Source organism: Colobus angolensis, unplaced genomic scaffold, assembly GCF_000951035.1.
Source record: "Colobus angolensis palliatus isolate OR3802 unplaced genomic scaffold, Cang.pa_1.0 Scaffold8, whole genome shotgun sequence".
Lineage (NCBI taxonomy): Eukaryota > Metazoa > Chordata > Mammalia > Primates > Cercopithecidae > Colobus > Colobus angolensis.
Genome location: NW_012121820.1, coordinates 4,129,100 through 4,139,896, shown reverse-complemented (window position 1 = coordinate 4,139,896; position 10,797 = coordinate 4,129,100). Strand labels below are relative to the sequence as shown.

Genomic DNA, 10,797 nt, shown 5'->3' with positions numbered 1-10,797 from the left:
GATCTCCTGACCTCGTGATCCGCCCGTCTCGGCCTCCCAAAGTGCTGGGATTACAGGCTTGAGCCACCGCGCCCGGCCCCTATTAGTTTTTTTGAGGCCTCCCAAAGTGCTGGGATTACAGGCGTGAGCCGCCATGCCCGACTCCCTGTTGTTTTTTTTTTTTAATGGCTTCACGTTCCTCCATCATATGAGTGGATTGTTGAGGGACACTGAGGTTGTTTACAATCATTTGCCATCCAGCCTGGGCAACATGGTAAAACCCCATCTCTACTAAAAATAAAAAAATTAGCCAGACGTAGTGACACATGCCTGTAGTCCAGAGAGGACTTGAGAGGCTGAGGTAGGAGGATCATCTGAGCCTAGGCAGGTCAAGGTTGCAGTGAGCTAAGATTCTGCCACTGCACTGCAGCCTGGGCAGCTGAATGAGACCCCGTCTCAAAAGAAACCACCATCACCACCAACAAAAAACCCAAAAAACAATCATTTGTTACTATAAACAAGTGATGTAGTGAATAACCTTTTACAATTAAGCAAGTATATATTTGCCTTGCAGGATTCATTCCTAAAAGTGGAATAGTGGGTCAGAGGATATTTATATTTCTAGTTATGTTAGAGGTTGCATAATTACTCTTCTAGAGGGTATACCAGAAGTTTTAGAAATACTGTCTGTATTTGATGGGACAAAAAAGGGTGTTTATAAGTTGAATTTCTGATAAAAATAGTTATAACCGTATTGGTGGGTAAAGTAGTGTAAATGACCTAAATCTTCATCTTTCATAGCAGGAGGTTTGTAATGAGTATCTTAAATGGATTGAGAAATAGTCAGAAAAGCATGTTATTTAGCGAGATGGAGGTGGTCAGTGGAAGAAGTGCTTGTGGCTTTTTTTTTTTTTTTGAGGCAGGGTCTTGCTCTGTTGCTCAGGCTGGAGTGCAGTGGCACGATCTCAGCTCACTGCAGCCTCCTCCTCCCAGGTTCAAGCAATTCTGTCACCCCAGTCTCCCGAGTAGCTGGTATTACAGGTGTACCACCATGCCCGGCTAATTTTTGTATTTTTAGTAGAGTCAGGGTTTCACTATGTTGACCAGGCTGGTCTCAAACTCCTGACCTCAGGTGATCCACCCACCTCAGCCTCCCAAAGTGCTGGGACTACAGGCATAAGCCACGGTACCCGGCCAAGAAGTGCTTGCCACTTTTCATTTTAATCTGCTAACTTACCAATTTAAAACATGTGCACTTCTTATCGTAAGCTTAAAAAAAGATAAAATCATCCCTGAAATCTTATGCTTTCTTCTCATCCCAGTTGCCAAAGCTCTGCAGGAATTTGACTTAGCCTTAAGAGGAAAGAAGAAAAGGAAGAAGTTTATGAAGGATGCCAAAAAAAAGGGGGAGATGACAGTGAGTGGCCTCCCTTTTGGGGTTTGGACCCACTCGGTGGGGTGGGTCAGAGTGGCCTGGTGTGTTCCACACTCACACCTCCCCACTCCCCCTAGGCAGAGGAAAGGTCCCAGTTTGAAATCCTCAAGGCGCAGATGTTTGCTGAACGGCTAGCGAAGAGGAATCGCAGAGCCAAGCGGGCCCGAGCCATGCCCGAGGAGGAGCCAGTGAGAGGTCCTGGTAGGTGAATGGGGAGCCCAAAGGAGCTTGCAGGAAGGTTTTCCCTGAAACCTGTGCTTTGGGTCAGGGAGAAAATCTGAGGGATGACGACGACAGCCCACATTATTTGAGTAATTAGTATGTACCAATGTGTACAGCTATCCCTCCATTGGTGTAAGGGGTGCAGTAACCTTGTGGTTGGTGAGAACTAGGATTTGAACGCCAGCTTTTCTGACTCCGGAGCCTAAGGCCTTACCAGCTGCTACTTGGAGGATCTGCTGAGGACAGAATGAAGATAGTCTTTGGATGCCAGAGCATCCACTGAACTTGGAACCATTACCTTGAACTTAAGGGGATTTAGGAGCTTGGGCCAGACAACCATGTGTAACCCATTCTCTCTGTGCACAGCCAAGAAGCAAAAGCAGGGGAAGAAATCTGTATTTGATGAAGAACTCACCAACACAAGCAAGAAGGCCCTGAAACAATATCGAGCTGGGTAGGATTTTAAGTCATCATGGAGCCCTTGGTATTCTAATGGAAGCTATGAGTCTTCTCCCTCCTTCCCCATTCCCAGTTTTCGCATACCTATAGCTTTATACTATGTAAATTCAAGGGTACCTGTCTGTTCTTCACTCCCCACCCCTCTCAGGGCCACCTGAGGATCCCAAGATGAGACCAGGAGAGGAGTGTTCAGTTAGCAATTGTTGGGTTCAGAAATGGAGCTTTCCTTCAGGGGAGTGATAACTCTTTCATCTCAAGTTCCATCCTACAGAACCCCAAACAGAGTGTCCTGGCTTGCTCTTAGGCGTATGTTGTCGCACGTCACTTTCCCCAGCCCAAGGTTGGGATAGGGGCAGACTAAGCTTCCGAAGTAGTTGTATATACCTAAGAAGGGCCTCTTTCAACCTTGTTGTAAATTTGGGCCCTGACTTCCAGAAACACGTTATCAGGTGGAAACACGTAAAGGCTTAGAACTTAGGGCCTGAAAATGATGCATCCCAGAGATGCTACTGCTTCATGTAGGAGCTGGGTAGGGTGGGGGTGAGACAACACCCATTTGTTCAACAGCTTGCTCATTTCAGCATCTCATCTTCTCTTTCACAGCCCTTCTTTTGAAGAAAGGAAACAGTTGGGCTTGCCCCACCAGAGACGAGGAGGAAACTTTAAATCTAAATCCAGGTGATACTGGCTGTTTTGGAGGGGCATAGGTTATGGCTGTTTGGGATTAGAGATAAAAACCTTTCATGGAAAAGGAGCTTCTCCATCCTCATTCTGGTCTTAACTCTCTGATTTTCTTACAGATACAAGAGGAGGAAGTAGCTGTTGTGGTCTGAAGAAATTCATGGGGCAGCCCTTAAATCCCTTCCCTGTGGGAAGTCATCTTGGCTGGTCTTTTCTCCATTTGTTCGAAAAACAAAAAAAAAAGTTTGGTGTGGTGGTATGGTATGTAGCTATTTTCCTAAGCATGTCTGTCAATCTCCTTTTTTGCTGATTAGCTTTCACACAATGACTATATTAAATGGAAGTATTTTGGAAGAGAAACCAATCCAAGTATATATCTTATTACTATCTCGTCCTCAATGGCAAAGTGTGCCCACAGTCTACTAGCTTGGTATCACCATATACCATTGGAATGCACAATCTTTATGCTTGTAGAGGAACTGGGTATGGAGTGAGGAAATTCTTGGCAGAAGTTCTCTTCTAGCCTGGGGAACATAGCGAGACCCTGTCTCTTAAAAAAAAAAAGTTCTCTTCTGTTGATATTCTAGAACTAAGAGCTAAATGATAGCTGAAGATAGCTAAATGATAACTCTTAGTTCTAAAACATCAACAGAAGAGAACTTTAGCATGAATGCCAACCATGCACCAGATATTCTGTGTGCTGAATAGAATCCAATCAACTCACTGCACTCCTATGAGGCAGGCAGTGATATCTTCATTTTCCAATAAACAGAGGCTTGGAAAGACTAACTTTCCAGAGTTGCACAGCAAGGAATTCAGGTTTTCAACCAACATCTACTTGAACCCACACCCTACCTCTTGCTGCTGTACTGTGGAAATGCTGCTGGAGAAATGGAGGCCCAAAAAGGACAGGAGTCTTGACACCATAAATTAGTTACTTGCTGCAAAAACCAGAGTCTCTTGTCCCCTAGGCTGGAGTGCAATGACACAATCTTGGCTCATTGCAACCTCCACCTCCTGGGTTCAAGTGAGTCTCCTGCCTCAGCCTCCGAATACCTGTGATTACAGGCGTCCGCTACCACGCCTGGCTAATTTTTATATTTTTAGGAGAGACAGGGTTTCACCATGTTGGCCAGACTGGTCTTGAACTCCTGACCTCAGGTGATTCACCCACCTTGGCCTCCCAAAGTGCTGGGATTACAGGCATGAGCCACCGTACCTGGTCAAAAACCAGTTTTGATCCTGTAAGAATGTCGGTTCTCATCCTTTTCTGACTCAGAATGAGATGAAAGCTGTAGGGCCCCACTGGGAAAACTGTATAGCTTGTTACAATTTCAGGGAGTACTTAACCACCCTACCCCCAGCTTAAAAATTTTAAGTTATCCAGTAGCACATACCCTAGATACTAAAGAGTGTGTTCAAAGCTATTCATTCAGGCTGCACCTAAGTCACCAACGAGTGTGTTCAAAGCTATTCATTCAGGCTGCACCTAAGTCACCAACAGAGGGTCCAATTCAGAAAATGATGGCACAACTGTGTGATAGAGTACAGTTCAGACTACTGTCTTACTGGATTTTACAGAAAGTAGGTTATTAAGCTAAAAAAGTCAAGTGCAGAACTGTGTACTTTTTCCTTTTTTTGAACCTTTTTTCTCACTCTTGCCCAGGCTGGAGTACAGTGGCTTCACTGCTCACTGCAACCTCGACCTCCCCAGGCTCAGGTGATCCTTCCACCTCAGCCTTTGGAGTAGCTAGGACCACAGGTGTGAGCAAGCACAACTGGCTTATTTTTGTATTTTTTTTGTGGAGATGGTTTTGCCATGTTGCCCAGGCTGGTCTTGAACTCCTGAGCTCAGGCGATCTGCCCACTGTGGCCTCCCAAAGTGCTGAGATTACAGATGGGAGCCACCACGCCTGGCCTAAGGGATATGTATTACATGTGCATAAGCTCTCTCTGGGAGGACTCAGGAAGTGCAGGGTTTGCCTCTGGGGAAGAAAACTTCAAGTATACCCTTTGTACAGGTTGAAAAATGTTCTTTTTACCATGGGTAAAAATGATTCATTCACCAGATAAATAAAAATCCTGTATCACAAAAACAAAATCACAGCCTCATTGTGGACAGTGCCTGCCTTGTCCCTGTCTTCACTGTCTTTGGCTGAGTTGCTTCTGAAAATTGAGGATACACATGGACCACTGATTTTCTCAATCATCGTTTTTAATTGGCTTTATAAGCTAAAGTGCATAGTAAAGACAAAAAAAGGAAATGCATACATAGGAAAGGGACACTTAGAAAGGACCTGAGATACCTAAATGTCTGTTCTAAGGAACACTGGAAGGAGGGAATGCAGATGCAGGCAGCAGGCCTGGGTCTGGCTTCTGGCCTGGGTTTGGAGCCTGCAGAAGCTGCTGGCATGCTAGCCCTACCCAGGCAGAAGCCCCAAGAGGGAGTGTTGGGATGAAGGATCACACTTGGGATAGGTGCTGCTGGTACCAAATGTGACTTTAGCTCCTCAGGGCCCAGGGGTAACCAGCAGTGCCACCAAACCTGTCAGACAGCAGGTAAAGAAATTTCCACCATCCCAAAGTGCAGGTTACAGGGAAGGAGTCACTCCTTAATGACGACCTGGCCCATCTTATGCAGCATGTGGGCTGTCCCATCTTGCCACTCTCGGTGACTATGTAACTGGGTCAGGGTGAGTTGGTGCAGTCTTTGTCTTATTACATGCCTCCATCTCCTGGAGGCAGGGTGCCCAAGGAGGGCAGGAGGGGTTCTTGTGCTCCTTTTAAGAGATAAGCAGTTCATAAACAACTCTGGGCCTCTGTTTATTATGAGAGTTTGCAAATTAGGGCCTGGCAATTAGAATCAGTCTGCATCAATGAGCTCATACTCTGTTCCTGGGGAACACTGTAGAATAAACATTTGACCAAGTAAAGACCCAGAGATACCACTAGGTGGCCCTAGGTGGAAGCCCCAAACATGTTTCAGGAGTCTGTCCACTAATTTGCAGGAGAGAAGAGGTGAGATTTGTTAACTTTGCTCTCAGTTCTGGAGATAAAGTGCTTACTCTAGCGCAGGAATAAATCTAGAAACAAATGTGGGCGAGCCCTAAAAGTGGATCCTTAAAATAGGTGCTAAGACTAAAAAGGATGATTTTGTTTTGTTTTGTTTTTGAGACAGACTCTTGCTCTTGTCGCCCAGACTGGAGTGCAATGGCATGATCTCAGCTCACTGCAACCTCCGCCTGCCGGGGCTAAGCGATTCTCCTGCCTCAACCTCCCAAGTAGCTGGGATTACAGGCGCCCGCCACAACGCCCAGCTAATTTTTGCATTTTTAGTAGAGACGGGGGTTTTACCATGTTGGTCAGGCTGGTCTCGAACTCCTGACCTCGTGATCCGCCTGCCTCGGCCTCCCAAAGTGCTGGGATTACAGGCATAAGCCACCGCGCCTGGCCTAAAAAAACTTCAGTTCCTTCATAAGGGAGCTGGCCCCAGTCATTCGGTGGCAAGGGCAAAAGGCAGTGGTATACTATCTTCCTACATCATTCTCTGGATCTCCTCAAAGTTCATCAGGTTGTTGGCCGTATCAGACCAGGCAGCATGCTGGGCTCCATCCATTTCAGAAGCAAGCTGGTTGCTTCTTTCCAGGGTATGATTTGTGCCACCAATCACTTCCTTACAGTCAGGACACGTGCCCCTCTCCATGGCTCCCCCACAATCGCCAATCACATAGATATGGCCATTGCGGCACTTGAACCAGTGACCACGAGGATAACCTATGGCGCTGACAATCTGCACTCGCTCTTCCTCTGAGATGCCCAGGCCAGAGCAGGGAAGGGTGGCTTTCAGAGCTTCCATCTTTTCCTGCACAAGTTGTTCATCCTCTTGGGTGAACTTACATGTTTTCTCGAGGATATTCTGGACACTATAGACCTCTACTGCTATGCTATCTTTCACCTTCTTCTCTGCTATCTTGTAGCGGGTCAGAAGGTTCACCAGGTACGTGAGCCTCTGGATTTCACTTCGGAGGTCACTTAGTTCCTGGCTAGTGAAGCTCAAGCGCTTCTTGGCCAGCCACTCATGGACCTGGTCTAGTCGAGTCCTCACTCTTTTCTGTTCTAAGACATGCATCTTTTTCAGGGAATCCCACAGGCTGGCCAGGTGGTCATAGAAGCTGATGTAATTCTCAACCAGACCCAGGTCCTTCACTGACAGATTTTTCTGGGCCAGCTTCTCCTTTATCATCAGGAAGTCTTCAGGAAGCAGCTGGTGGAGGAGGCTCTTCCTCTCCAGCAGGGCCTTAAGCCGTTCCTGGCTGGTTGCTATTTCCCCTGCTGAACCCTGGATCTTTTCCTTGATGATTTCAATCTCTTCTAGCCGCTGTTTTATGCTAGTTCCATACCTCAGGTTTTTGCGGATGGGCACCTGGCAGATAGGGCAGACTTTCAACCTGATGGCGACTTCATCATCCTTCTGTTCATTCATGTAGCGGTCCAGGGCTTGCACCTCAAAGATGTGGCTGCAGTCCTCCAGCTGCACAAAGCGGGCATCAGGCTCATCCTCAAAGCCAAAGAATATTTGAGTGACCTCATCCATGTGGCAGATCCGGCATTTCTTGGGGCATGGCTCCCCACAGAGACCAATGCAGGGGTGGCCACAAACTAGCAGCTTAGTACAAGGCACATAGCATGGGGGTCGGTTGCAGGGCTCAGAGCAGAGTTTGGTGCACTGGTAGTGCTGGCAGCGCCAGACACAGGGTTCCACGCAGGGGCTACACAGCTCCCCACATTTCTTCTTGCACTGGCTGTGGACACAGCGGTTCTGACAGGTCCGTTGGCAGGGTGGGCACTCACCAGTGCATGGTTCCTGGCACTTGTGTGAGCAGATAAGCAGGCGCTTGCAGGGCTGCTGACAGCGTTCATGGAAACGCCCTTCGAAGCAGCTGTGGCAGGAGCCTGGGCAAGGATGCCCACAGTCCAAGATAGTGCCACACTTTGTAGTACACTTGACTGGCAGACCACCATACATGAGGTCTTCCACATGACCACATTTTACCTGCTGACTGTGCCCACACTTGAGTTTTACGGTGACCATTTCTGAACACAGCTGCACACAGTCCTCACCACATGGGTGGCTGCATCTGTGCCCACATCTCAGAGACTTGGAGCAAGGCTCCTGGCAGCAGAAATCTGACTCAGGCACGGAACAAGGGACCATTTGTTTATGGCCGCACCGAGGAATGGTTTTGGGCACCTTCACCTGACAAGGCTGACACTCCTGGAAGCAAACAAGGGGACACCGGTGCCCATCCTGACAGATGACCTTCTGGCATGGCTTCATGCACTGGAACTCCTTGTGTGAAGAGTCGTAAGGGTGGCAGGCACGGGTGCAGACATGCCCACAGCCCAGGCGGAACTCACAGGGCAGGCTGCAGCCTCCTTCGGGTACTTTTTGGAAGTCAGAAGCTTTGGATACTAAGGTGTGGGTATCAGGGTGGTTCTGGCAGCAGAGCCGGAGCATGGGGCCTATTTGATTGTTCTCTCGAAGTGTATGAATGATCTTGCTCCATAGGGGCACCTTGGCCAGCATCTGCATGTTTCCGATGCAGTACATTCCCTTCTTGGCTCGGGACAAGGCCACACAGATGCGGTTGGATATCTGCAGAAAACCCACCTTGCCTTCTTGGTTGCTCCGCACTAGGGAGAGGAGGATGATGTCATTCTCTTCCCCTTGGTATTTGTCCACAACATGGACCCTGACACCAGCAAATGTCTTGGCAGGCATCAGTTTGCGCAGGCAGAAGAGCTGCCCAGTATAGGTAGTGAGGATGGTGATCTGGGAAGGCAAGTATTCCTGGCACAGGAAGTACTTGCACAGCTCTACCACAAAGTGAGCCTCGTGCTGGTTCTGATGGCTTTTGCCCTCTTGGATTTCCTGTTCAGGAAAGCTGTGTTCTACAAAGAAAAGGTTGGAAGACACCCCCTGACAGGGAAAAGAAGTGACATGTTAAAAGGTTCACTCATGGCACTTGTTTTTTTCTTCCTCTCTTCACATGCACTGGCCACTGACTGCTCCAGAGAGAGACCTTGGAAGGCTTTTTGTACCCTCAACATCACTATCTTTAGTTAGTCACTGTGTGCTTTGGGGCCACAGCAAGTTATGAAAATAAAAGATTATGTCTCTTTCAGTTTTCAAGGTACTTGTTTGATGTTAATATTTAAAACAGCTGGCCGGGTACAGTGGCTCACGCCTATAACCCCAGCATTTTGAGAGGCCGAGGTGGGTGGACCACCTGAGGTCAGGAGTTTGAGACCAGCCTGGCCCACATGGCGAAACCCCGTCCCTACTAAAAATACAAAAATTAGCTGGGCGTGGCAGTGGGCGCCTATAATCCCAGCTATTCAGGAGGCTGAGACAAGAGAATAGTTTGAACCCAGGATGCAGAGATTGCAGTGAGCTGAGATCATGCCACTGCACTCCAGCCTGGGTGTCAGAGTGAGACTCTGTCTCAAAAAAAAAAAAAAAACCAGCCATCCACAACCCAACCATTATAGCTGAGAGAACAAGCAGTGCTGTGATGATGACAGAGCAGCTAACTTACTGAGCACTCCACCGTGCTGACTGCTTTATATACATTACCTCCTTCCATACAGTAATGGGATATGGCAGGAGCCATTATTCTTATTGTCCAGAAGAATCCAATACTCAGAATTTATTTATTTTTAAAATAGAAACAGTCTTGCTATGTTCCCCAGCCTGGTTTTGAACTCTTGGCCCCAGCTGACAATTTTTTTTTTTTTTTGAGACAGAGTTTCACTCTTGTTGTGTAGGCTGGAGTACAATGGCATGGTCTTGGCTCACCGCAACCTCCACCTCCCAGGTTCAAGCGATCCTCTTGCCTCAGCCTCCCAAGTAGTTGGGATTACAGGCACCCACCACCATGCCCAGTTAATTTTTGTATTTTTAGTAGAGACGGGGTTTCACCACGTTGGCCAGGCTAGTCTCAAACTCCTGACCTCAGGTGATCTGCCCATCTTGGCCTCCCAAAGTACTGGGATTATAGGCATGAGCCACCACACCCAGCCAGGCACACGCCACCACACTGAGCTAATTTTTATATTTTTAGTAGAGACGGGGTTTCACCATGTTGGCCAGGATGGTCTCGATCTCTTGACCTCATGATTCGCCCGCCTTGGCCTCACAAAGTTCTGGGATTACAGGCATTAGCCACTGCGCCTGGCCAGAATTCTTATATAACTTGCTTAAGGTTACATGGCAACTAACAGGCAGAGTTGGGATTAAAAAACCCTGGTCTGTATTTCAATTTCCTCCCAGTAACCAGCTTTTAAAAAGCTGGCTCTACTCCCTTCTGAAAGGCTTTCTTTTTGAGAGGGAGTCTCTCTCCGCTGCCCAGCCTGGAGTGCAGTGGTGTGGCATGATCTCAGCTCACTGCAACCTCCACTTCGCGGGTTCAAGCAATTCTCCTGCCTCAGTCTTCTGAGTAGCTGGGATTACAAGTGCTTGCCACCATGCCCGGCTAATTTTTGTATTTTAGTAGAGACAGAGTTTCACCATGTTAGTTAGGCTGGTCTTGAACTCCTGACCTCAAGTGATCTGCCCACCTCGGCCTCCCAAGGTGCTGGGATTACAGGTGTTAGCCACCGCGCCCGGCTGCTGAAAAGCTTTTTCATCTTGAGAAAATTACAGCCTTTTTAGGTTGCTGACACTATCCAAGAAAGATCGGGTAAGAGAGACTCACCTTAATCTTCTCATAGTTAAGAACAGATGGATGATTCTCCAGATCCTGGTAAATGTGGGGGGTCAAAAGGCGGGCAATTTCAGGGCACATACGGTGCTGAAAAAACACATGCATGTCATTAGAAACATGGGCAGAGCACACACGGACAATTTCTTTAAAGATGAGGTTGCTGTTAGAAAATTTAGGGAGGGGCCGGGCGCGGTGGCTCAAGCCTGTAATCCCAGCACTTTGGGAGGCCGAGACGGGCGGATCACGAGGTCAGGA

The 10,797-nt window shown here is 47.8% G+C and overlaps 2 protein-coding genes across 2 annotated transcripts in view; one reads left to right on the top strand and one right to left on the bottom strand.

Annotated features, from left to right (window-relative positions):
- Window positions 1-3,140, top strand: part of DDX27 (DEAD (Asp-Glu-Ala-Asp) box polypeptide 27) — a 24,489-nt gene extending 21,349 nt beyond the window's left edge. Inside the window, 5 exon segments of the mRNA XM_011928831.1 lie at window positions 1,302-1,396; window positions 1,492-1,615; window positions 2,003-2,090; window positions 2,699-2,773; window positions 2,896-3,140. Of these exon segments, the coding sequence (XP_011784221.1) occupies window positions 1,302-1,396; window positions 1,492-1,615; window positions 2,003-2,090; window positions 2,699-2,773; window positions 2,896-2,914 (401 nt within the window). The 3' untranslated portion in view covers window positions 2,915-3,140.
- Window positions 3,141-4,970: 1,830 nt separating this feature from the next.
- The window catches only part of ZNFX1 (zinc finger, NFX1-type containing 1), a 32,106-nt gene continuing 26,279 nt past the window's right edge, over window positions 4,971-10,797 (bottom strand). The window contains exons 11-12 of the mRNA XM_011929189.1: window positions 10,534-10,629; window positions 4,971-8,756 (exon numbers count right to left, since the gene is read on the bottom strand). Of these exons, the coding sequence (XP_011784579.1) occupies window positions 6,312-8,756; window positions 10,534-10,629 (2,541 nt within the window). The 3' untranslated portion in view covers window positions 4,971-6,311. The remainder of the gene's footprint in view (window positions 8,757-10,533; window positions 10,630-10,797) is intronic.